We start from the raw sequence: 26556 nt of genomic DNA, 5'->3' as shown, positions 1-26556 counted from the left end.
TCATCTCCTCCAATCTATGATAGTTCCTCAGTCTTTCATTTTTGACTGTAGCACTTTTGAAGAATACTGGTAAGTTACTTTGTAAAGTGTCCCTCTGTTTGGATTTGTCTTATGTTTTCTCATAATTAGATTGAAGATTTGCACTATTGAGTAGGATACTATGGAGACAACATGCCCTTCTCAGTGCATTATAACAGGGAGTATGTTAAGTTGTTATGTATCACGTGCTGTTAACCTTGTGATGACAGCCACTACTTACAGTTGATTCTTCACTGTAAAGTTACTAAATGTTTAAAGAGACATATTTTAAGACAATGCAGTATCTTGTTTCTGTTCAACTTGTTCCCACTCATTTTAGCATCTATTGATAAATCTTGTCTAAGGCAATTATTACTGCTGTGTTTGAATGGTCATTTTTCCATTTCCCTCATTCCTTCCACATTCATTAATTGGAATTCTTCTGGAAAGAATAGTTGACCCTTCTCCTTTATTCTTTTATATATTCAGTTTTTTATTAACATCAATATGGGCTCATGGGTACTTTGTTCCTTGGTTTATGAACTAACACTATCTTTATGTTCAAGTTGTTCCAGCTTTGTCCATTGGGAGCTCCTTCAGTTAGCTCTTGTGCTATTTATATAGGTTCCTTTCACACACACCATTTGTTGTCATCGTTGTTGTTCATTTTTTGAGCACTTCCTTACTTTCTAGAGCCACAGGATACTCTAGACTCTAATCTTATGTTTTCCCTGCCTCAGCTCTAGAATCAACCAGCTTTCCAAGAATCCTAGTCCCTTTTACTGGACAATGGTGTTTAGAAATCAAATACTGGGGGTAGTTATGCTCATTATTATTGCTTCCAATCCTTTCAGGGGCTAGAGGTAGGAAATATATGTATGTATACTAACTTGTTTACATACACACATCTATATCTATTTATACTAACAACAACAAACCCATGAGTCCATATTATTATTCTGATTTCAGTTCAGAATCACAAGATTCCTTCTGGCCTTCCTTCCTTCTTTATTTCTAACTTCTTTTGCTCACTATCTTCATACCTACATATTGATTAACCCTAGTATATAAATAAAATAGTTTTAGAATTGTTCATTCATACTTCTTCTAGGAGTGAATTTACTAAGGGAAGTACAATGTTTGTAATTTGTTTTTAATATAGCCTTATAATATCCAGTGTTTCCTTAAATCAGATCCTTTATTTCCCATTCTTTTCATTAAATTATCATTTTTTATAATTTTATTTACCATTTGTTATTTTAAACAAGATATTAAAAATAAATTAATAAGAAAGCATATTGGGAATATGAAATTCTAGGGAAAGGTTACATAATAATTAGTATCACAACAATCAGGATTTGAAAAAAAAATAAGAACAGAAAGGGAGCCAATTTCCTAACATAGGTATATGTTCTCCAGGGTGAAGGTACCAGGAGGTAAAACACAGGAGACTCCCCAAATATTCTTTATTCTTGAACTTCATAGAAAATATTTCAAATAGTCAAGTAAAAAGTAGTGTTGCTATGTTTCAGCACAGCTAGCAGCAGAACTGAACACTTTATCTATATTTTAGAAGACATCTCTCCCATTTCCCCACCTTGCAAGCCAACCTTAATAATCCATTAATATCAAGAGGCTTTCTCCACAGGGACAATAAGTAGAGTTTATGTCTGGATGCGGAAAGAGCAACTAGGTCTCTCTTGCTCTCTCACTTTCTTGCCTTTTGATTCTACCTACCTTGATTAAAACCATTCCTCAAAAAGCTGGGATCTTTATGTGCCTATTTTGTAGAGGGTCAAAGAATTTAGGTTAACCTAACCTTTGTATATTTGAGGTCTTCAAAAAGTTGAAGTGTTAAAATTTAAACACTGATAACTCTGATATTGTGATTTATAACATAAAAAAGACAGCCACAGGCTCACAATAGTCAGTCAAGAGACCCACATCAGCAAACCAAGGCTTAATACCTAATCTAACTGCAGTTTCAGCCCCCCAGGAATGTAATCTTTAACTAGTCAACATAGAATTTCTTGTTCAGCACTAGGAGATTTACTAACAGGTCCCTTCCATTTCCCTTAGGATGATCTTGCCTAAAACAATGGATTCCTTTGCCAATCATTTTCTTTTTCCCCATTTCCTCAATACCTTTAAAAAAATCTTTCCTTTCTTGTAGCTCTACAGAGCTCCTTTCTATTTACTAGGTGGGATGCTGTCTGATTCATGAATCATTCAATAAAGTCAATTTGATCTTTTAAATCACTCGGTTGAATTTTTGTTCCTTAACAATAACAGGAAATAAAGATTTGGTCTTTGTTCCCTCTTCTGGTACAGCGGTCCTAAAAACCCTTGGAATTTCCTCAGCGTTGAGAGCTTTCCTCATGTTTAATGAAGTGACTATCGGACCTCACCTAAGGATAGGGACTGGATGCCAGTGAATCAAACAAAGTGATTAGAGGTTGGAATTTTCTATCCCTCCTCTCACACCCTGCCTCCTGGGAGAAGAGAAGAGCTGGAGATTGACTTCAATCCTCAATGGCCAATTACTTAATCAATTATGCCTATGTAGTGAAGTCTCAAACAAACAAACAAACAAACAAACAAAAACACAACCCAAAGGACTAGGTTTGGAGAGGTTCCGTGTTGGTGAACATGTGGAGATGCTGGGAGAGAGGTGTTCAGAGAGCATGGAAGTTCTGGATACTTTCCCTATGCTTTGCCCTGTGCATCTCTTCCATCTGGCTATTATATCCTTTTATAATAAACCAGTGATCTAGTAAATAAAATGTTTTTCTGAGTTCTGTGAATAGCTCTATCAAATTAATTGAATGCAAGGAGAAGGGAACCTTTGATTTCAAGCCAGATAGTCAAAAGTACAGGTAACAAGCTGGACTTTCGATTGGCATCTGAAGTGAAAGGCAGTCATTAACCTGGGAATCTGATGCTATCTCCAGGTAAATAATGTTAGAATTGAGTTGAAATTTAGGACATTCAGTTGGCATCTGGGGAGAGTTGGAAAATAGATGATGTGAGGAAAGCCCCATCCCCACACTGGAATGGTTCCACAATCATGAATGACCAAGGAGTGGCTCTGAAAGAAACAGAAAGTAGCTGCTGAATGTTATTCTCAGAATTTACATGAACTTAAGCAAAAGAATACAGCTGTGCTCTTCAGCTATGGATATGTTAGGTTTGTCACATAATCTAAAATAAGAAGATGCTGTATACAGCTATATAATCCTTAACTTTGAAATCATCTCTGTCATACTTTACACTAATCACTATAATTTTTAAATACCACACTCTTACTGAAATCACAAAATCTCAACTCTTGGGAGTCTTAGTATTTTGCAAATATTGTTTGACAATTATCATTTACCAATATCACAGTATTGGAACTGCTAGATTTATCTCTTTGGTCCTTTCACCCTTGAATGCCACTTGCAATTATGAAAAAAATGGTAGACAGATTTTGGTACACTATGGAATTCATTTCCTGGTATCTTAGTGTAGTTGATGAAGAACAGTATACACTTAAAGTACTATGTTCAGTCTTGGCTGTAACAGTTGTACTTTTTAAAATTCAGTTAGAACTAACTGAAATGTATTGTATTCCTCTAAGAATGAGCAGATATACAAGTAAACAAATAGTCAATAAAAATAAAACTCTTAAATAACAATCTTATCATTCATATTTGTCTCTTTGGAAAAATTTCCTCATTTTATCCTGCTGTTTAAATTATCTATCTTTATAATATGAATAGTCCTTAACTGTATATAATAAAAGCTTTCATATTTTTGATACTTAGAGGCAACTATAAAAATCTAGGTGGACATTTATTTTATGAAAATTTGAGCAATAAAATCAGAGGTCTTTTTTTCTTTCTAAAAAAAAATAGAATCTGTGTGTCTTCTTTTTTTGATAGTTCATATCTCAAAACTTGTCCTTGGCTTTGTGAAAATGGCATCATACACAGCATAACAGGGAAGTGGAATTCAAGTTGCGAATCTCATCAAGCTAAAGATACTAGGTTGGCTTGAAATTTAATAATAGGGCTGCCTCATAGCCTTTAAAAGCCATTTAATAATAGATATGAGATAATAAGTCTATTTTTTCCCAGAAAAATCTCTTTAAAGTTCCTACAACTATAAAAATAGTTCTAATGAAAAGAAAAAAAAAAACATAGACATGCTGATCTCGTTTCAAGGAGCAATTTAAGCACAATCCCTGACTTCAACATGGCCCACAAAATGACTTTGACGTGAATCACAAGAGAACAAGGAATTTTAAGGGAAAACTATTTCAAAATAGTTGAAACAATTTGGCAACATCATGAAACATATCTAAAAGTAATTATACTTCATTGATGATGTGATATACTCAAACTCGAGACACAGAAATCAGGGAGCTCTAAACAGCTCCTCATTTGTTCCTTCCCTCAATGTGGATGTTTGAAAACTAAGGAGCAGAGGTTAGCTGATTCATCCTAGTTACACAATAAATTCTGGCTTATGTTGCACCTGATTCCAACTATAGCTTTGTGATATACTATAGATTTTTCCTTTCTTTTCTTTCTTTTCTCTTTGTATCTTTCTTACCCTGTCTCCTTGTCTCTGTCTCTGTCTCTCTCTCTTTGCCATGTACTATAATATGCTATTATATATCTATAACACAAAATAAAACAACTTAAACACAGAATAATATCACAAGAATCCAGGGTGCCTGGGTGGCTCAGTCAGTTAAGCATCTGACTTTTGATTTTGGCTCAGGTCATGATCTCATGGTTCGTGAGTTTGAACCTAACATCCAGCTCTCTTCTGTCAGCATGGAGCCTGCTTCAGATCCTGCGTCTCCCTCACTCTGCTCACTCTGCTCACTCTCTCTCTCTCTCTCTCCCTCAAAAATAAAATAAACCTTTAAAAAAGCGTTACAAGAATTCATATTTTATAATATTCATAACTGGTTTTCTATTAAAGTAATATTCACCAGGGTAGAAAACTTTGTTTTTAATTTCAAGGTTTTGTCTTTGTTACTGTCACTGCCATCTAAGATCTCTATTGGGATTGTATTTGCTGTATTAAGTAATGAATAAGGGTGAAAAGTTAACTTAATGGGCCTGGGGCCACCTGATGTCAAATGGAGGTTATTTCATTTGTCAGTATGAGACAGGACAACATTAGTTCTGCTCAGTTACTTGTTTCTAGAGCTAGACATTAGCCTTGTGTTTGGTGAATCTGCCTGCTATTGTTTGCAAAGCTGCCTATCCAAATATATCAGGCATATTAATCAAATGTGGATTGAGGTAATTTACTAATGGTGAGAATGAAAATAAATGTAGACTACATCCAAATAACTCACCAGTGAAAATACCAAGGCTTGGCCAATCTTACTTGCATCATTACCTTGCAAAATGTTGTCTGTAATGCAGCTAAACATTCAAACCAGTAACCATGGATCTTAAATTTAGCTGAAATTATTTTAATATGCTGACTACATGTTATATAAGCAAGTAGAAAATTTGATTGACTGTCATCTTAAACTTTAACCATTTTATTTTGCAAATAAGAAAACCAATGCTCAGAAAGCTTATTTAACTTAGTCAATATCAAAAAGGGAATGGTAGGACCCCAAAAATTCAGTCAAGTTTTCAATTTCTATTATAACATATAGTTGGTGATATAGCCTATAAAGCACTTACTTTACCTAAATTCCAATCTCAAGTAATCAATTTTCAACTTATAAAAACATATTTTAAAAAACATATAAGCTTAATATTCAATATTACATATATTATATGTATACCATATATATGATGTATATAAAATTATTTATATATGTACAATACAATACAATACAATACAATACCTATAAAATTTACATGAGGTGCCTTGGAGAAAAAGTCAGTATGCGGTAGAACTCAGTACCTTTGCATTAATTCTTGGCTATGAGGATATCTAGCCTTTTCCCACATTTTCTCCTTTAGGTCTTCAAAAAGAAGAACCAGTCTTTCTGAAAACTGCTCTAGAGCAAAAGTCTTCTAGTTCATGAGTCGTACCCTAGTTCTATAACATCAAAATCTTGCTTTTCTCTATACTACTTGATATTTATCATCACAAATAAGAAATTCCTCTATGTATCCTGTTATTATGGGTTGATTTATGCTTCCCAGAAAGATATCCTAGAATATGACCTTATTTGGAAATATGGTCTTTACAGATGTATTCAAGTTCAAATCAGGTCATTAGGACAGATCATAATTCAGTGTGAGTGGTGTCCTTAAGTGGGAGGTTTGGAGATAGAGCCAGACACAGTGGAGATGATGTTAAAATACGCAGGGAACACCGTATGACGCATTGATAAACCAAAGAAAATCAAAGACTGCCAGCAAGCTATCAGAAGCCAGGAGGAGGTAAGGAAGAATACCCCTATAGGTTTCAGAGGGAGCTAGCTTAGCCAAAACTTTGATTTCAGACTTCTGGCCTCCAGACTACAAGACAATAATTTTTTGTTTATTTAAGCCATTCAGTTTGTGGTACTCTGTTACAGCAGATCTAGGAAACTGATACATATCACAAACCAAAATAATTAGGAGGAATTATGTTTGCTTTTAGAAATTTACTTCAGTTGCAAGTTTCTTCCTCTCAAATTACAGAAACCCAAACTGAACACATTGTTTTCCTTCTAGCTCACTCTGGTCCATTTTTCAGATAGCATCTTGGAAAGAACAGCACAAATGGTTCTGTCTTTGTTTTGTTTTCAAGAAGTAAGTATAAGAAAAGGTCACCTAGATAATATTTTTTTCTTCGTTTGGTGGAAATATGTTAGGATCACTGCCAAATATTTGAATGCATATTTAAATATACATCCGTATCAATTTGGGCCCCAACAAGCCACTTGGTTTGAGGAGACAGCTATCTATCCACAGATGTACTGAAGTTGTCCTTCTCTCATTTCTTCCTTCTATCAGTCATTAAGTGCTTACATATGATAATTTTTCCAAAATGCCTAAGTCATCTTTTCTCTAAATCTGGCTACTTCTTAGTTCAAGATTTCATTGTCCCTTAATAGGCTCTTCACTGATCACTTTTCTCCTTTTTTTTTTATTCAACGTTTTGTTTTTTTTTTTTGTATTTATTTATTTTTGGGACAGAGAGAGACAGAGCATGAACGGGGGAGGGGCAGAGAGAGAGGGAGACACAGAATCGGAAACAGGCTCCAGGCTCTGAGCCATCAGCCCAGAGCCTGACGCGGGGCCTGACGCGGGGCTCGAACTCACGGACCGCGAGATCGTGACCTGGCTGAAGTCGGACGCTTAACCGACTGCGCCACCCAGGCGCCCCCACTTTTCTCCTTTTAACAGACCTGATAGAACTGAAAGATCGATTTTGTTCCTGTGATGGCAAATGCTACCTGTTTCATAATGGCTATTATTGTTCATTCCAGGTGTTTTACATACTCCAACTCACTTAAATAGGAAAAGTACACTTGCTTAGAAAGTAAATAACGGACTTAAGGTCATACATCAAAAATGGGAGAGCTGAAATTCTGTTTCATTTCAAATTACATAAACCTTACTATATCATTAGAGTGATTTAATATTGGTCATTAGAAAAAAATACATTGGTTTTCAGATAGATTTTAAGTATTTTAGTTTCTTTATTATTTATTTATACTTTGGTTTTGATGATTTTTAAAACCACTGGATGTTATGTTCAAACTACTAGTAGATATGCAGCAATCAAGGAAGAGTTTCTAAATGCTTTGGGCCAATCCATTTCATTTGTATTTCAGTTCTTTCGGTGACATAACTTCTGGTGAAAAGGAGCCAAGTTAAAATTTTAGATAGTAGATAAAGGTTACTAGAGGTATTAACATTACACATCATAATGATTATAACTACACTTAAACTTGCACATTAGCTGGTTCATATATATAATCAATATGTACAAACACAGAAAAACTGGTTAATTTTTATGCTTGTAAAACTTCAGATGATTCTAAAGCAGAATAGAGATTTTGACTTTTCAAAACCTAGAACCTCTATATTGTGACAATGGCTACAAAATAGGGTGTTAGCATGCATCTTTAGATGTATCTGTGTGTGTTTGCCTGTTGATACACTTATCCTGAAGGATTGGATGATCTAAAGTAACTTTTGGCTCCAGGAACATGGGTACTGGTAGGATGACTATAGCACTTACCATTAAACAGGGAGACTTTTGAGAGGGAAGAGAGGTGAAGAGCTTCTTTAACAATGATGCTGGACAACAAGCATAATATCAGACTTTGATGTATGTGAATTCAGGCATATAGTCACTCTACTTATGCACAAAAATTGATATTGCAATAAGTTAAAGGAAGTGGGAGATGAGAAGAATATTTTAAAATATTTTTTTTACTAAGAAATACCAAGGAATCATGTAGAATGGCAATGAATGCAATACAGTGTTCGCTGTAAACTTCATTCAAGTATGTTTATAAAAATCTATACACTTTTCCTTGAAAAATGTTTCTCACAACTGAGTATAGTAAAATATTCTACCACCTTCTTTCTGATAAATTCCCTGCTCATAGAGAAGCGGGTGATTCTGTTGATAGTCACCACTAAATCAGAAAAACAGCTCATGAGTCTATCTTTGGGCTTTGATTTTTCAAGACAGGAACAAAATGAACAAGTCTTGTTTTTCCTTTTTCTTATTAAAACAGTAGCACAGTTATTAGCCATCACTGGTACTACTTAGGAAGCTAACATTTACTTTGTGTATTCACCTGTTAGTCAATTTAGGTGCCACATTTTTAAAGTATTGTTTAGAAACACAGCAACAAAAATGCTATACCCCCTTTTTTAGTAATCAGGGTCATTATCAAGTTAAATTGCTTCATCTTCATCTTTATATAATTCTGAAATTTTAAATTCTGCCAATAGTCAAGCTTTTTAAAAAAAGCACACACTAACATAATTTGCTCATTAAAAAAAAGAATATTATATATTACCTTTCAAGTGAGGGCTGTGGACATGCATTCTTTGCAAATGTAGATTTACTGGAACAAATTCTAATGTTTTCTCTCCTTTGCTGCTGCTTGATTTGAAAGAGGACCCTAAGTGGAAAAAAAAAACCTGAACATTATTATTAAGTAAATAATAAATGTGTGTGTATGCACGTATGTTGAAAAGTATGCTTGAGGGGCGCCTGGGTGGCTCAGTCGGTTAAGCGGCCGACTTCGGCTCAGGTCATGATCTCACAGTCTGTGGGTTCGAGCCCCGCGTCGGGCTCTGTGCTGACAGCTCAGAGCCTGGAGCCTGCTTCCGATTCTGTGTCTCCCCCTCTCTCTGACCCTCCCCCGTTCATGCTCTGTCTCTCTCTGTCTCAAAAATAAATAAATGTTAAAAAAAAAATTAAAAAAAAAAGTATGCTTGATATAGAAAAATGTTACAAGGATTTCAGAAAGGAAAACATATTTGTATAAGCTGCTTTTCTTTACTGAAATTCAATTTAAAAATTCTCAGTTATTCTTATAATAATACCATGAGATAAAATAGTGCAATTTGTTTCTTCCTGGTCTATCATGCCAAGATGGTAGAGTTAGAAATAAAAGTTTTTTTTTTTTTTTTTTAATTTTGGCTCTTCCGTATCCATAACAACAATGTTTATTATTGTTTTCACCTAACATATATGAAATGGAATTTAGTTTGAATACGTAAAAAGTTTTTGCTTTCATACCTGTTTCCTTGCTAAGTTCTGTCAGAATATCTTGGTACATATTCACCATTTGATCACAGTGAGTAAGGACATTTTTCCGTAGATTGTCCCAGTGCGGAGAAAGCTCACCAAGTTCCTTTAGCTCCTGGTTTCTGTTAAGAATGGAAAAGAGGGGAAAATAATAATTTTGATCTTATGTCCACAGGCAAGGACCACTATAAAGGTTGCCAAATTAAAAAGAAACTGATTTACCATCCATTTCAGGAAAGTTTTATGCACTTATTAGAAAAAAAAATATTTTCTTACATCAGCCCTAACAATATCTTTCCAGATATGTCTCCTGAGGCAAGAGAAACAAAAGCAAAAATAAACTATTGGGGCTACATCAAAATAAAAAAAAAAAAATTTCTACATAGCCAAGGAAAAAAACCAACAAAACTAAAAGGCAATCTATTGAATAGGAAAAGATATTTGCAAATGACATATCCAATAAAGGGTTAGTATCCTAAATCATAAAGAGTTTATACAGCTCAACACCAAAAAATCAAATAATCCAATTAAAAAATGGGCAGAAGACATGGATAGACATTTCTCCAAAGAAGACATACAGATGGGCAACAAACACATAAAAACTGCTCAATATCACTCATCATCAGGGAAATGCAAGTCAAAATCACACTGAGCTATAACCTCACACCTGTCAGAATGGCTAAAATAAAAAACTCAAGAAACAACAAGCATTGATGAGGATGTAGGAAAAAAAGGAACCCTCTTGCATTTTGGGGGGAAATGAAAACTGGTAAAACCACTGTGGAAAATAGTATAGACGTCCCTAAAAAGTAAAAAACAGAACTACCTTATGATCCAGTAGTTGCACTACTGGGTATTTACCCAAAGAATAAAAAAAAAAAAAAAAATACTAATTCAAAAGGATTTTGCACCCTATGTTATAGTAGCATTATTTACAATAGCCAAATTATAGAAGCAACCCAAGTTTCCATCAATCAATGAATGGATAAAGAAGTAGTATATGTATGTATACAATAGAATATTAATCATAAAAAAGAATGGAATCTTGCCATTTCCAACAACATGGATAGATCTAGAGAGTAAAATGGTAAGTGAAATAAGCTAGTCAGAGAAAGACAAATATCATATGATTTCACTCATATGTGTAATTTAAGAAACAAAACAAACACATAAATGGAAAAAAAAAAAAGAGACAAACCAATAAACAGACTCTTAACTATGGAGAACAAACAGATGGTTATCAGAGAGGAGGTGGGTGTGGAGATGGATGAAATAGGCAAAGGGGATTAAGAGTACACTTATCTTGATGAGCACTGAGAAATATATGGAATTGTTGAACCATTATATTGTACACCTAAAATTAAATAACACTGTATGTTAACTACATTGGAATTAAAATAAAATAAATAATTTTAACACAAAGGAAGATATAAGTAATTTAGGTCACCCAAACATTAAAGTTTTATATGGCAAAGAGGTAAAAAAAAAAAAATACAAGTTAAATAAATGTTTCCACTGGTAAAACTTCACAAAGATGACAAAAACTTAACTATCCTCTATATATTATATAATATATATTATATTTTTATATAATATATATAATATATATAAATATATAATATATAATATATATTATATATTAATACATATATTATAAATTATATATAAATATATAATATATATAAATATATTATATATTAATATATTTATATATATTATATATATATATAATATATATATGACAATTCAGTTAAAAACCAAACACTAAAACCTCAATAGAAAAACAGCTAAATCCTAGACTTCAGCCATCCAAAATAAAATAACGTGGAAAAAATAATGTGGGAAGGGCTATCTGACTAGGCCTGAAGGAAACACAAGATATTCCAGTAACCCAGTTTATTTATAATATAGCTGTAAAATATTTTAAAAGCCTATAAATGGTATAATCAGTTGTGATTTATTGGCCTCAGTTTCTCTCAAGAGGACAATTTAAGTAAATGCGGTATGCATGTTTTGTCTTTTCTTTATCAAAAGGAAGAGCTAATCCTGCCATTTAGGTTTTAATTATTACCTTTTATCTAATTCTCTAGCCTTTAGCCAAGTTAATTCAAATCATCAGAATGCCTTTTTAAATTATAATGATAAATAGTCTAACATGCTGCTTGGTTAGATCTCTTACTCATTTCTGTAACCTTTTACCAACAACATTTTCATGAGGCTAATTTAACCAGCAATAATGAACCTTCTTTGCTATTTTGGCTGTGAAACATGCTAAATACCAAGCTAATAAATTCGGAAGATGTAGAATCTCTAACATCCTGTTAAATGTAAGAATAATGGATGGTGTGCAAAAATGTGACTTGCTTTTAAATGCTCGTAGCTGCCTTTGTTTTGTTTCAATGGGGATGCAGTATAGTAGTGCTGCATCTTTGATCTGATGTCTCCACAATTTTGGCGAACATTAATCTCACTTTTAACTTTTCCATAGATTAACTTTCATCACACAACATTCATGCGAGAAGAAGTGGTCAATTAATAGACAATAAGAGTAAAGAAAGTTCATGACCGAAGTTGAAGGGGGAGACTGAAAAACTGGAGAGTCAAGCTCTCTGTGTGCACTCAAATGGCCGGACAAATTCAAATTCAGGACAAAACAACAACAACCAACACAAAAAAATAATTCCAAAAGCCTGAGATATCTAAGTCAAAAGATCTGGGCAATTAGGTCAGATATGAGATCGACAGCAACTGTGACATATCAACTTCCTTTATTTTCAATATACAGTTAAAATGAAAATGCTAGCTAAGTATTCCTATTTAATACTCATAGATGCACTATGGGTTTATAATTCATGTTGTCCCTGAATCCTTGTCAGAAAGAATAATGGAAAGAGAGGGAATGAGGGAGGGAAGGAAGGGGGGTAATGAAGCTGCTGAAGACACTGTAGGATACTGGGGTGGGGTACGTCTCCTTCCCTAAGAGAAACCTGGCAAAGCATGGTCAGAAAAGTTTAGTGTTCCTGGGGACTTGAGATAAGCTGAAAGGAGTCCATAATGTGTTGTTTACAATTTATTACACTCCTCCAATATGTCAAAAATGATATACAGAAATCTATAGATGAAACCTGACATTCACTGCTCATTTCTGGCACTGAAAAACAACCAAATAAAGCTTCTCTGCATTGAAGAAAATCCTCAAATACAGAGGAACTATAAAATAAAGGTATAATAAACCAGAGCAGAGTAATAAAAAGTTAGAAAACAAAATGGGACATAGTAAGAGGGTAGTTGTAAGTTTAAGAAAAACGAAAGAAATTCATTACATTAATACACTAAAATAGGCAAAGAGAGAAGGTACTTAGGGGTACTCAAATCAGGAAACTTTTCAGTTGGGAAGGTGAGGACTGTTTACACTACATTTTAATTTGTTACTCAATGAACAAAACTTCGGAGTTGAAGGACCTTGATTTGTATCTCAAGCCAGGTTCTCTAGGAAGCAGAGACTGAGATCAAGCAATCCTAGGTCAGCAAAAGGGAGGTGAGAAGAGAAGCGCTGTAGGAGAAACAGAAAGTAGACATAAGGTGGGAGGTTACTGAGTTGGGCAGAACTTCACAAGAAAACATGGCTGGTTACTTGGTCATGTGAAACAGCTCTAGATAAGTCATATGGAACCAACGCACCTTGGAAAACTTTGTTAAATGGAAAAAGCAACATTTATATGCCAGTTCCTTACCACCTTCTATAGTATTTCATTGGTAAAGATTCATCCTATGAGACATTAACTCCTCTGCACTTCTGCTTGTCTCTTCTGGGTGGCCACTGGGGAAGCAATATCCCAGTGGAGATAGAACTGTCCTGGATCTAGTCATAGGTACCTAAACCATTCTGGATATAGATGCCATTGGGGGCATGCTAACACCTGGTCTTCACCCTGAGGGAGGCTGATATAGCTGGTGGTGTTAGGAAATAAGGTGACAATGGTGGCAGCATCTGGAGCCCTCCATTGGGCAAACAGTCAAAACTTGAGGACAAGTTAAGGTTGGCCCATTATAGAAAAGTACATCAACTGGGCCCAGGACAGGCCACCCTTTGTAGAACTTGCACTTCCATCACTCCCTGACATCCTTGTGGCATATAAAACATCATCCCTCATATCTTCCCTAAGAGGGAAGTTCAGGTATAATCCTTTCAAGTGATGACCAGATGCAATTCCCCAAAATGGAGTAATGAGCCAAGCTATAATATGAAATATTCCAGCAATCCTTGGGGCCTTAGTTGACATTCATCACCAATCTCTACCGCTCATTCTAGATTTTCCTCACATTCCTTTGGCACTTCAGCTGGTCTGGGGTGCTGCCTTGTGAGGTGATCCAGACATTAATCCCAAGTGATTAGGCCCTTAGTTTCTTTGCTTTTAAGGAATCTTAGTTACTGTAATCTCCCATGCACCTCTGGGCATGGAGCACATCTAAGTGCCAGGCATATTTCTCTTCACTCAGATTATGAAGCAGCAGCCCTATTTCCTCACAATGATAAGTATCCCTTGCCGTCTTTGCTGGTCCATTGTAGTAGTAAGAAATGCATGATAATCAGACCACATGTGAACCACACATAGGTTTCAGATAAGTGGGACTCTTTATGGCTTACTGACAGAACTGCCCCTACCCATGCCTCAAGAACTAGGATTCTCATTGGCAAAGTCTAAGGTGGTAGGGAAAAGAAGCACAACTCCACTAGTGGGCATCGTGATTGATTGTAATAAGGGCTCCCCCTTTTTCCAAGAGCTGAGTATTCTACCTATGGTAGACATCCTCTATCAGCTGTTGGTTTAGCATACAAACTTCATCCTGGAGACCAGTACTCCAATCCTAAGGTTTTGTTCCCCTAAAACGGGGCCTTAGCTGAGCCTCTCATGGTTAATAATGTTCCACTACTGTATTAGATTTGTGGCTTTGGGGTGGTAGGGCATGCAGTAATTTCAAGCTCACTGTTGCACCTCCTTTGTTATAGCAAGTATCCTTTGGTAGAAACAATGTTATGTGGGACATCATATCATTGGTCCAGGCATTCTGAAAGCTGTCAGATGTGGGTAATGGCAGTGGCACTGTGAACAGTAAAGGCATACACACATCCAAACTTTGTTTTACCTACTTGGGACAAATTGCCCTCCTCTCCAAGTTGAAAGAGATCTGATGTAATTGGCCTGCCACTAAGTAGTTGATGGGTCTTCCCTAGGAATGGCACTCTCTTAGGATTCACTATCAGTTATATATTAGTGCTTGGTTAAGCTCTAGACAAAAAGTCTCAGTGATATGTGAATCATAAATAAAACTCAAAAAAGCAAAATTATTGACATGCATAGATGATAAAGGTCTTTTTGTGTATGTATATGTTTTATGTTACTGATTTCCCCCATTATTTGTCATTTTACCAACATATGTTACAGGTGGAACATATGTGTGTATGCCAGTTTACACCTGTCCTTCTGTCATGATTATTAGCATGTCTTTATTTTCAAAATATCTTGTTAGGCTGTCCAAGTTACAGGAAACCAAAGTTAATATAACTTTTTTCATCTTCTATTGTGATTATTAGCACGTCCTTATTCTGAAAATATCCTGTTAGACTGTCCAAGTTACAGGATACCAGAATAAATGTAACTTTTTTGATATAGTTTTAAAAAATAACTATAAACTCACAGAATGTTACAGTTGGAAGGAAGTTCAGAGAATAATGTGAAACCTCTTGTTTCACAGATGGAAGCATCTCAGTGAAACAGCTTGTTTGTCTCTGAGTCACTAGAATACCGAGTCTTTTAGACTATAATCCCCGTTTCCACTCTTTTCCTCAGCCCATATAATTCCCTGGTGTAAATACACACATAGACACAAAATTAAAGTAATAAACAAACAAACAAAAAAACCAGAGTGCCTTATTTATTGAAGGTACTTAATGAACATAAGCTGAATAAATGGGGTTTGGAAGGAGTGGGGCTATTGACTTCTGGAACTACGTTTGTAAATTTTCATGTACTTTTTTTTGTTTTAATTTTCATGTACTTTTAAAGTGAACTTTGAACAAAGGGTAAGTTATAGTTTGGTATTGTTATATCTGGACCTTTTAGTTAGAATGGTACAGCTACTAGGTATGCAGTGCATGGTAACTGATATTCCCTAAAATATGTTCAAGTGTATACTGCTGTCCAATGTTACAAGACCCATAGCCAGAGTCTTTGCATGTCTCCACATTTATCTGGGTAGCAATCTTGGCATTAATGTTACAGTTAAATAGTTACACATCTTCACTCTGCCTTTGGTGTGAATGGCAAAAGAGATGAGCTGTGTAAATGCATTTTTAATCCATAGAAAAATATTTTTAAAAATACTCCTTCCCCATCTGTAAACATTCTCATTTATTCACAGCAACAACAGCATCTACTTTTAAAAGCTGTCTCCTTCAACTGCTACTTTACAACAATAACAGCAAAAATGTCTTTCTGGAAAATCCACTGCCCTCCTAAACACATACAATCTTTTATGAATTCATTACTTTGCTATCACTAGAACTCTACGTTTCAAAAAAATCTTCTAAGAGATAGGCTAGGACTCTCCTAGAGTCCAAGAAGTAGCCAAAAAAAAAAAAAAAAGATGTTGAAAGAAAAGACTGAATATTCAAATACTAATAAGCTTAGGCCTCATACACATTAAACATTTTTTTGGCATTTACTGCTATCCATTCCCTTTTACGTTGCTACCTGCAAAAATAAAAGGTAAACCAGAAAAAATAAATCTCAAAGGAGACAGATGATCGCTAAGGCTTACTTGAAAAATATCTTTACACTCTGGATCTTGGCATTCCAACTGTAAAAGTGTGATATTCTTGATACTTGATGAAATATTCATGCCAATCTCTGGAAATAACCTCATGGTACACTGTTTGTCTACATGGCTTCTTTTGTCCTACCTTGTTTAAATATTTCAAAAATATAGGCTTTACCTCTTCAGCAAAATCACAAGTTTCAGGAGGTCATTCTGATCCTCTGAACCTTCCATAAAGGAACACACTACTAAGCATATAATATGCTTGAAACACCAGACCATTAAATAGTGTAAGGAGAAAAATGAGATTAAAAACAAACAAACAACTCTATGAAGAATGAAGGGAAATAACTGAACACAAAATCAGTTCCAGGGAAACCTGAAGAAAAATAGCCAAACCTGTTTTAAAGTTTTTACATATAATTCATAAAACATTGGAAGGAATATTAAATAGATGGATAGTTTTTAAACTTCTTTCCCTACACCCTGTGGCTCAGGGACAGGGGAGGGTGTTGACGAAAGAGAAGTCAAGTACATGAACAGGCATCAGGACCTTTTCCTTATTCCAGCCAATCACCAGCTCCAATTGAATTTTTTTGATTAATACTGAAATTGCATGTACAGATCTTTTTTTTTTTTTAATTTTATTTAGTTTTGAGAGAAACAGAAACAGCATGAGCAGGGGAGGGGCAGAGAGAGAGAATCCCAAGTAGGATCGGCACTGTCAGCACGGAGCCCGATGTGGGGCTCAAACTCACTTGAAACCATGAGATCGTGACCTGAGTCAAAACCAAGAGTCGGACACTTAATCGACTGAGCCACCCAGGTGCCCCCCCGCCCATGTATAGTTCTGTATGAAAAAAATAAGTTTTTCCTGCTAAAAAAAAATAAAATTAGGTTTAAGATCACCAAAATAGAACACAGTTAAAAGAAGAGAATGTTTATCTTCTATTTACAACATAGTTTTAAAGCCTACTGATGATGTATTCAAGGAGAAATTCCAACAGCGGGAATATTTGCTCTAAGTCTGGGAGTGTGGCACACTTGCCTTATTTATCTTTGTGTCCTACCACAGTCCTTAGTTTGTGGGAAGTGTTGAGCTTGATGACTGACTGAATGAAAGGTTTGCTTACAGACTGTTGTTCTTCAATCTTCTTGAAATTTGAGATCAAGTCAGAATATAAACTAACCTAAAAGTAGAATGTTGAGCTCTGTCCCAGTTAAAATGAATAAATGCAATAGATAAAATGAGACACTGTTGAGTCCTCTAACCTTGTATGATCTAGGTCTGCAACTCTGGATTGGTCATGTCTTCTTTAGGGATAGAGAAAGACCTGAAAATGTATCTTCATATGGCATTCCTTACTATGATGGTTAATTTTATGTGTCAATTTGGCTGAATCACAAGGTATCCAGATATTTAGTTAAATGCCACGGTAGGTGTTTCTGGGTGAGATAAACATTTGAATTGGTATACTGAGCAAAGTACCTTGTCCTCACTAATTTTGGTAGGCCTCACCAAGCAGTTGAAGGGGTTTAGAGCAACAGGTTGACCCCTCCCTGAGTAAGAAAGAATTTCTCTTGACTGGCTGACTTTGAACTAGGACATTGGCTTTTTCTTGCCTTTGCACTCAAATTGAAACAGTGGCTTTTCCTGGGCTTCATGCTCACTGGCCTTTGGATTAGAACTGTATCATAGACCCTCCTGGGTCTCCAGTTTGTGGACTTACCCTGAAGATGTTAAGATTTGCCAGCCATCATAACTGTGTGAGCCATTCCTTATAATAAATCTGTCTGTCTCTGTTTCTTTCTACACACACACACACACACACACACACACACACACACACACACAAGGTATTGATTCTGATTCTCTGGAGAACCCTCACTAACACACTAACTATACAGGGATTCCATTACAAAGATTTCCCTCTGTTTGGGGCAAAATGTTGGGGAAATGGGGTGGGATGGAAAAATCTAGAGTGTAGTTCAGGACATTTCATGATCTTCTATCTCTCTTGCTGTATTTTATAGATACTCTTGATTAATCTTCAACAAAGAAGAAAATAATTCAATGGGAAAAAGTCTTTTCAACAAATGGGGTTGGACAGCTATATGCAAAAGAATGAAATTGGACCACTTTCTTACAACATAAACAAAAATAATCTCAAAATGGGTTAAGGACCTATATGTGAGACATGAAAATCCTAGAAGAGAGCACAGGTAGTAACTTCTCTGACATTGGCCACAGCAACATCTTTCTAGACTTCTTCAAAAGAAAAATGACTATAGAGTTGCTTAGCTCGTCTAAGGGACATGCACAAGAAATCTCTCTAGTGCTGAAGTCACTGCTCCACATGTGAGCACCCCTTTTACTAGGACTGTGAACCCAGAATAATAAAATTTTAAAACCTGAGTATGTAAATTCAAAAATTCCTGAAATTATGAAAAGTAATCATTGTAAGAAAGAGTAACTGAGAATAATAGTTAATTCATTTACAAGAATGTAGGAGGACCAAATAGCCTGATAAAAATTCATATACCAAAGGCCCAGTAAAAAAAGGCATTAAAATGTTATTTGAAATTGTTATTACCTCAGTAAATAGAAATATTTCCCCACAATGAGCTGCACAATACCACTTTGTAGAATAAAAATAGCTATACAATTTAACCAGAGCCTTCTGGTAGTTATCATACTCTAAAACTACATGCGGGCATACACGGGTACAAAGTGTAATAGCCAGGTTGCTTTCATTTATTGAGCAAAGTTAGACCTTAAATCAAACCTAAAAGAATCATAACAGAATTTACCCATTAGGGGAAAAAAATTAAACACTAAACAGTCAATGAAGAATAGATGACATAAATGACTCGGGGGTGGCTTCAATTTCATAAAGTGGTTGGGTGACACCATAAAGCTGAACAAAGTTCAACTAGATGTCAAGTTTCACAATATTTTTCACAGTATGTTCAACCCACAATTCAAACCGTCTGTGCTTGAACCCATGTGGGGATAAAAATTGCAGCCATAAATCACAGGCTTTGAAAAAAAGTGCATTAAAAAAATGACAACGTGGTTAATGTTGCAGTCCGTGAGTCACTATTTCACTGAAAAATGATGGGATATTCTGAATGGTCACTCCTGATTTTCACCTGACATTAAAATAAGCAGCCGTTGTACTATATATTCAAGAAGGTTTCAAGTTATGTACAAAGACTAAACACTGGAACACAGTAACTACAGGGTTTAGTTGTAATCACTGTAGCAGTTTGTACTGATGAATAGCCAGATCCCATCATTTAGTTTTATGTAACTGTGTTAGAAAACAATGAGGGATAAAAATAAGCATGTCTTATTCTATCTTAAAATTCTATTTGCTCTTCCTGATCAAGGTGATTTGGTGTTTATTTACTTCTTCTTTTTTTTTTTTTTTTTTTTTTTTTTTTTTTTTTTTTTTACTGTTTACTTATTTTTGAGTGAGACAGAGACAGAGCGTGAGTGGGGGAGGACAGAGAGAGAGGGAGACACAGAATCCTAAGCAAGCTCCAGGCTCTGAGCTGTCAGAACAGAGCCAGATGCGGGGCTGAAACCCAGGAACGTGAGATCATGACCTGAGCTAAGGCCAGTCACTTAACTGACTGAGCCACCCAGGTGGCCCGGTTTTTATTTACTTTTAAGTAACATCTTATTTACACTTTGAAGTTTGTTTTCAAGTTATCAAAGATGGATAATATATATATATATATATATATATATATATATATATATATATATTTAATATCTTAAAGCTCAGTGTTCCACTGGTGTTTAAAGTGTGGCATATAATGTGAAGTCTGTCTGAAATCCACATATATTAAATGCATGTCTTTTCATTCTGGGTATCCATGAAAACTATGAACTGTACCTGAAAGTTCAGGGGGCAAAGCAAAAAACTGTGCTGGCACTCTCAGCACCTTTCCATTACTCGTGCTCGTAAGCTTAGAAATTGAAACCATTTCAGGCTGTTTTTCCTTCCCTTTCCATCCCTAAACCTGGAGTGCCAGACACCTCCTAGTCAAGTTTCATAATTAGATGCCATTCAAGTGGCTCCACAAGATGCTTGGCAGTGAGTCTCTTTGGTGAGCACTGTAAGGCATTCCAAGTAACCAAAAATACTTCTGTATAGAATGTATCTCTTCTTTATTTTCAAAACAAACCTTGGACATAATCGTTCCAGAGCCAGCTGGACTAAGCACAATTAAAATTTCAGGTCGACTCAGCACATTTCAAGTGCTTATTAGTCACATAGCTATCATCTTCAAGTAGAGAACATTTCTAACATCATGAAAAGTTCTATTGAATGACATCGCTTTAGACAAATGAGAAGAATAGAATTGAGAAGTGAAGTGATTTATTGAATGCCATATTGTTAGTAAGTGGCAGAATCAAGACTTGTGCCCAGGTTTTGTGACTATAAATCTTGCTCTCTTTATTTTTTTTAATTTTTTTAATGTTTGTTTATTTTTGGAGAGAGAGAGAAAGAGTATGAGTGGGGGAGGGACAGAGAGAGAGGGAGACACAGAATCTGAAGCAGGCTCCAGGTTCCACACTATCAGCACAGAGCCCGACAAGGGGCTCCAACTCACAAACCATGAGATCATGACTTGAGCCAAAGTCGGATGCCTAACCCTTGTTCTCTTTTTTATTTTAATTCCTGGTGAGTATGGTTTCTTCCTGAATAGGAAGACTGAAATCTCTCACTTGAGGGACTCACCTGAATGCAACTTCTATTCAGCTCAACAGAGGGCTCACTCAAATATTTTGCTGAAGTGTTCACTTACCAGCCAGCCTTGGCTACCATAATTCCCAAGTATGTCAACAACAGAACAAAATTCTTATTTATTTTCTATTAATTTAAAAAATACGCTGTGTTTATTGTGGTTATTTATGTCAGGCAATGTAATAAGAAGTTAACAAATATTCATGCATTCAATATGAATAACAGCCCATTGAAATAGGTATTATTATTATCTTCATTTTACAAATGAGGAAAATTAAACTTAGAGAAGTAATTTACCCAAGGTCACCCAGATAGTGAGTAGCAGAACCATGATTAACCCAGGAGATATGTCTTTGGTGTCCATGTTTTAAACTAGTACACTAGATGGATTCTCCATTAGAAACATTATACAATATGGGTGGCTCAGTCATTTAAGCATCCGACTCTTGACTTCGGCTCAGGTGATGATCTCACGGTTTGTGAGTTGGAGCCCCACATCTGTGCTGACAGCACGGAGCCTGCTTGGGATTCTGCCTCCCTTTCTCTTTGCCCCTCCGCTGCTTGCTCTCTCTCTCTCAAAATAAAATAAAAAGAAATTAAAAAAAGAAACTTTATACAATCTCATTCCCACTAGAAATCACTGCACAGAACATGTATCTTGATACTACAACTTGGAAAAACAGAATAAGAAAACCTTTTATCTTTTACCTGCAAATGTAAAGTAGAAAGCTTGATGTCACCCTTCTCATTCTCCACACGAAATTCTAACGGGCAGGAAGAAAGAGTTTTATACTGTAGTCCTTCTTTAGATGCCACTGTTGTTTATTCTACATCTGTGTTGTCCAGTAAAACTGTGTGATAATAGGAATGTTCGATAGCTGTGCTATTTAATATGATGGCTATTTAGTCATATGTGACTATTGAGCATTTGAAAGGTGACTAAGGTAACTACAGAATGGAATCTTAAATTTCATTTAATGTTAATAAATTTTAACTTAAGTTTAAATAGCCATATGGGGCAAATGGCTACTGTATTGGATAGCACAGACCCAGATGGTCCAGCTGAGAACCTGTCAGGACTCCTTTCTTTCTTCTAAACCGCACGCTCACCTACTATCAGCGACATATACCAATCTATTCAGTCATGCAGGCCAGAATGCTTGAGTCATCCTGAGCACTTTACCTCCAGATATAATCCGTCAGGAAGTTCTGTTGATTTTAGCTGCTTAAAAATGCACAGATGTATGTATACTTCTCCATTTCTCCCACTACCACCCTGGTCTAAGCCACTATAATTATCAGCCTAGGCAACAACAATACCACCTACATTGTTTTATCCCTCTACATTTGCCTCCCTTTTCCTTAAATTTATTTGAGAGAGAGAGAGAGAGAGAGCAAGAGAGCACAAGCTAGCGCAAGCAGGGAAGGAGCAGAGGGAGAAAGACAGAAAGAATCCAGAGTCAGCGCAGAGCCCAATGCAGTGAGATCATGACCCAAGCCCAAAAGGAGAGTCAGACGCTCAACCAGCTGAGCCACCCAGGTGCCCCTCCTCCCTTTTTCTAAATGCAACCATATCATTCTCTGATAACAGTTTCACTTGTTCTTAGGAAAAATATTGCATTACCGAGGGCTTATTCTATGCTAGATATTATGCTAGATTTTAGAAATAACACAAGAAAATTGACAAGTTCTTCCTTTTCTGTGGCCTAGAAGTCCCCAATTAATTTGCAGCCTGATTCTCATTCCAAAATCACTGTTTCAGCTCCAAACACACCAGCTTTGTGGCTGAAGACATGCCCAGCATGCTTTTCTGCCCACTGGAAATTGGTGGTAACGCATAATGCACATACCTATGAGATGTGCCAGGTTAGTAAGCTAGAGGAGGTTAAAATAAATTATAGACTCAGTTGTGTGTCTGAAGCACTATAGCATTCAGCTAAGAGCAACAATAGCAATACGTTTGCTTTATGAAGTGTCTACTGTGTATGTGATTCTTTACATGGATGGTAAGAGTGGTTTCCACATACTAAAGGTCTATGAATGCATGTAGCAGGCCATGTCACATAGCTAATTATATGTCATGTAGCTAATTGTGCCACGTCACATAGCTATTAAGTAGAGTTTGGGAAAGCCAGCTTTCAAACCCAGAGCTGTACTTACACACACACACACACACACACACACCTCAAAACAAAACCCTAGAGTCTCCTGATTGCTCATTTAATTACTACACTAGCCTTATAAGACTAGTGATAATGTTATTACCTACAAAAATGTAGAAATTGAAAGATTAAGTAATTTTCTATAATCATAAGCATGTATTGAGTGGCAGAGGTTTTTGAACTAAGGTCCATAGTAATTCCAATTCTGTGTTTTTACCATTACAGCACACTTTCCTCTGCTCATTCCATTTTAAATAATCTTGGCACAATAGGGGAAAAAAAACCTCTAAATGAGTTTTGCCATATTTGCTCCTGTGCAGATATCGTAATATTCAAACAGCAAAATAAAACACATATTTCTATCGCCAGCTTGACAATACTAAGTGCTCTACAGGACCTCTCATTAAATGATACCAAGAATCCATAACAATGAACTTAATGGCACACAGCATCTGCCCTGGATCCTGGGAGGCAGGAGGGCAAATGCACTTTCCATGATAAATAACACACCACATAGTATTCCAACTGAGCATCAACACTGCATGAAAAAAAATGAACAGAAGAAATAACACTAATTGGATATGAATCACCAGTGGAGCCCTCATGTAATATTTTTTATTCCTCATTTTTGGATCTTTAGGACTAAAGATTTTTCTCAGAGTGAGCAAGCAAGAGAGACAGAGAAAAAAAGTACCACGAGAAACAAAGTGGAAGAGAACATTGTAAAACATCTATGAGATTCATCAGTTTGAGGTCTATTTGATATATATGAGATTTAAACAGAATGACTGGCTCCCTATCACTTTTACCACTGATCAGTGTTTTTTTAAGGTCAGTAAAGATTTTCAGTGTGCCTTTATTTTATTCAAGAATGCAAATGTTGATAGACCTCTCTAAAGGCATGTGGTTCAGCCACACCAGATTAAATAAGGCATGGGATGAGGCTGGAGAAGTAAGTAGACACAAGGTCCTGCTTGCCTCGTAGGCCATGTAAAGGCGAAGCCTGTCTGGTGATTAATAAATCTTGAAACAAAGCACATAAATTATATTTTAGAATGTTAGACCATGTCAAATGCACAGGTTGGGTCACTATGTTGTATAATCCTACCGTGTGTCTTTTTGTATCATGAGGATGTTTTTGAACAAGAATTTACCTGAATATATTCTACTTTTAGTTTGTAATTCTTAATACATAATCTTAACACTTTTAAAAAAAGGCACTTCTGTAGTATTATCATTTTGAAATAAAATGAACTTTTATATGAGATTCATAAAATGCATTAAGATAAGGTAGAAAGTGAGAAATATTTTCTGAATTTGTCTCAAACTAGATATAATGCTTAGGAAACCAATTTAACAGCATATGATAATATTTAAGTAAGCATGTAGAACATGTCTCTAAAACATCTATCTCTGTGCAACAGCTAGGCTTTCAGCCTGGAATTTCAAAATATCTTACCAAAAAACCTTTTTCATATATAAGAATACACTATGTTCAAGAAATAGATTTAAGATATAGATATATATCTACATAGATACACTTATAGTTATATAATAATATAATAATAATAATGTAGCTATAATATGGCTATATTAATATCTAAATAGTAGAGGTATAGAATACAGAACACTTGACATGTACAGTATTAAACAAAATTGTTTAACTTTATTGATATAAAGTGATATTTTATCACTATAAATTTAGTATATGTACAATATTTACAAACACTAATATATAAGACAAAGCGTGTACATTATCCCTAAGAAGTAGTAATAAAACTTGAAAATTTGTATGTCCCAAACACTATCACATTTTTCCCTACTAAAGTATTTTGGTTCATATTTTTTATATTTTATTTACAAGATTGTTTCTCTGCATCATACATATAATATTTATATTTTATGTAAAACCTAAGAAAGCCTTAAAGTTCATTGATATAAAATATTCTTATCTTTTCTTCTAAACTCCCAATATACATGCCAGAAAGTTTCTCTTTCCCCACCCATGAGATCAAAAGACAAAAATGAATGACATAAATCAAACTAATTTTTCCCCTGGGGAGTTTTATGGACCATAGGGTTTATGTTCACTGAAATATTTCATTTATTTAAAACTTGTTATACCAAACTAGGTTTTCATATATTTTATAGTGTAGAAATGTACACTTATTTTTTAATATAAAGCCAAACACTATATGGCCATAGAACCTCCCGTCCAAATGGTTGTGTATGCACACCATGATTTATATATTTGTAGCTGTCATGAAGCTTCAGCTCTACAAACACCAGCATTTTATCTAGTAACTAACATATTTCAGTGTAGACTGAGCACAGCAAACCTTTAAAGTAGGACAAAATCCAAAGAAAACACTCAACATAAACAAAATATGTGGCGACACTAGAACAAACTATAAAAATTTTATAGGTGGTAGTTTGGTAAGACCTACATGACTTGTTTGTGTGCAAGCCAAGCTGAAGGACAGTAAAACTTAAAGCATTATAAATACAGGCAAAGATGCACACACACACACACACACACACACACACACACACACACGCTTTCACGCTTTCTACATATTTAGAATCTCTGAGTTGTCTGTAACATGTCATTCTTCTTTTCTTTTCCATTATATTTCTTTTCCATAATAAATAAGCCAGTTGCCATTTCCCCCTATCCTTAAGGCATGCTAGATCAAATAACTGGTCTGTTTTTTAACACTAACCCTGTATGTATCATGATTATGAAGTAATTCAGTAAACTTCTCAAAAGCAAAGTGTTACAGTGAGTACTTTGTAAGCAGAACCTCCCCCTTCCCTTCCCAACACATAATTGTAGTATGGGTCTCAAGAGATTAAATATCAAGGCTGTCTCAAGAAAACTCATACTGGAAATCTGAATTTTATAATATTTTCAATCAGATGTGACCCATGAATTTTCAGAAGATAAAACCACAGGCAGAAAAGCCATTAGTAGACTGTTGCACTATCACAGGCAATACATGATGGTGGTTGGGATTAGAGAAGGTGGAGTGAACATGTACAAAAAATGAATAAATGACTCTTTTATG

General features: G+C 35.4%; 1 protein-coding gene across 10 annotated transcripts in view; it reads right to left on the bottom strand.

The window, feature by feature from the left end:
* Window positions 1-26556, bottom strand: part of INPP4B (inositol polyphosphate-4-phosphatase type II B) — a 753803-nt gene that overhangs the window by 161037 nt on the left and 566210 nt on the right. For all 10 annotated transcript variants that reach the window (XM_042983845.1, XM_007091777.3, XM_042983843.1 and 7 more), the window contains 2 exons: window positions 9739-9869; window positions 9011-9115 (listed from right to left, as the gene is read on the bottom strand). In XM_042983845.1, coding sequence (XP_042839779.1) covers window positions 9011-9115; window positions 9739-9869 — 236 coding nt within the window. The remainder of the gene's footprint in view (window positions 1-9010; window positions 9116-9738; window positions 9870-26556) is intronic.

Source organism: Panthera tigris, chromosome B1 (assembly GCF_018350195.1).
Source record: "Panthera tigris isolate Pti1 chromosome B1, P.tigris_Pti1_mat1.1, whole genome shotgun sequence".
NCBI classification, from domain to species: domain Eukaryota; kingdom Metazoa; phylum Chordata; class Mammalia; order Carnivora; family Felidae; genus Panthera; species Panthera tigris.
The sequence above is the reverse complement of the archived record's forward strand: the minus strand, read 5'-3'. Positions and strand labels throughout refer to the sequence as shown.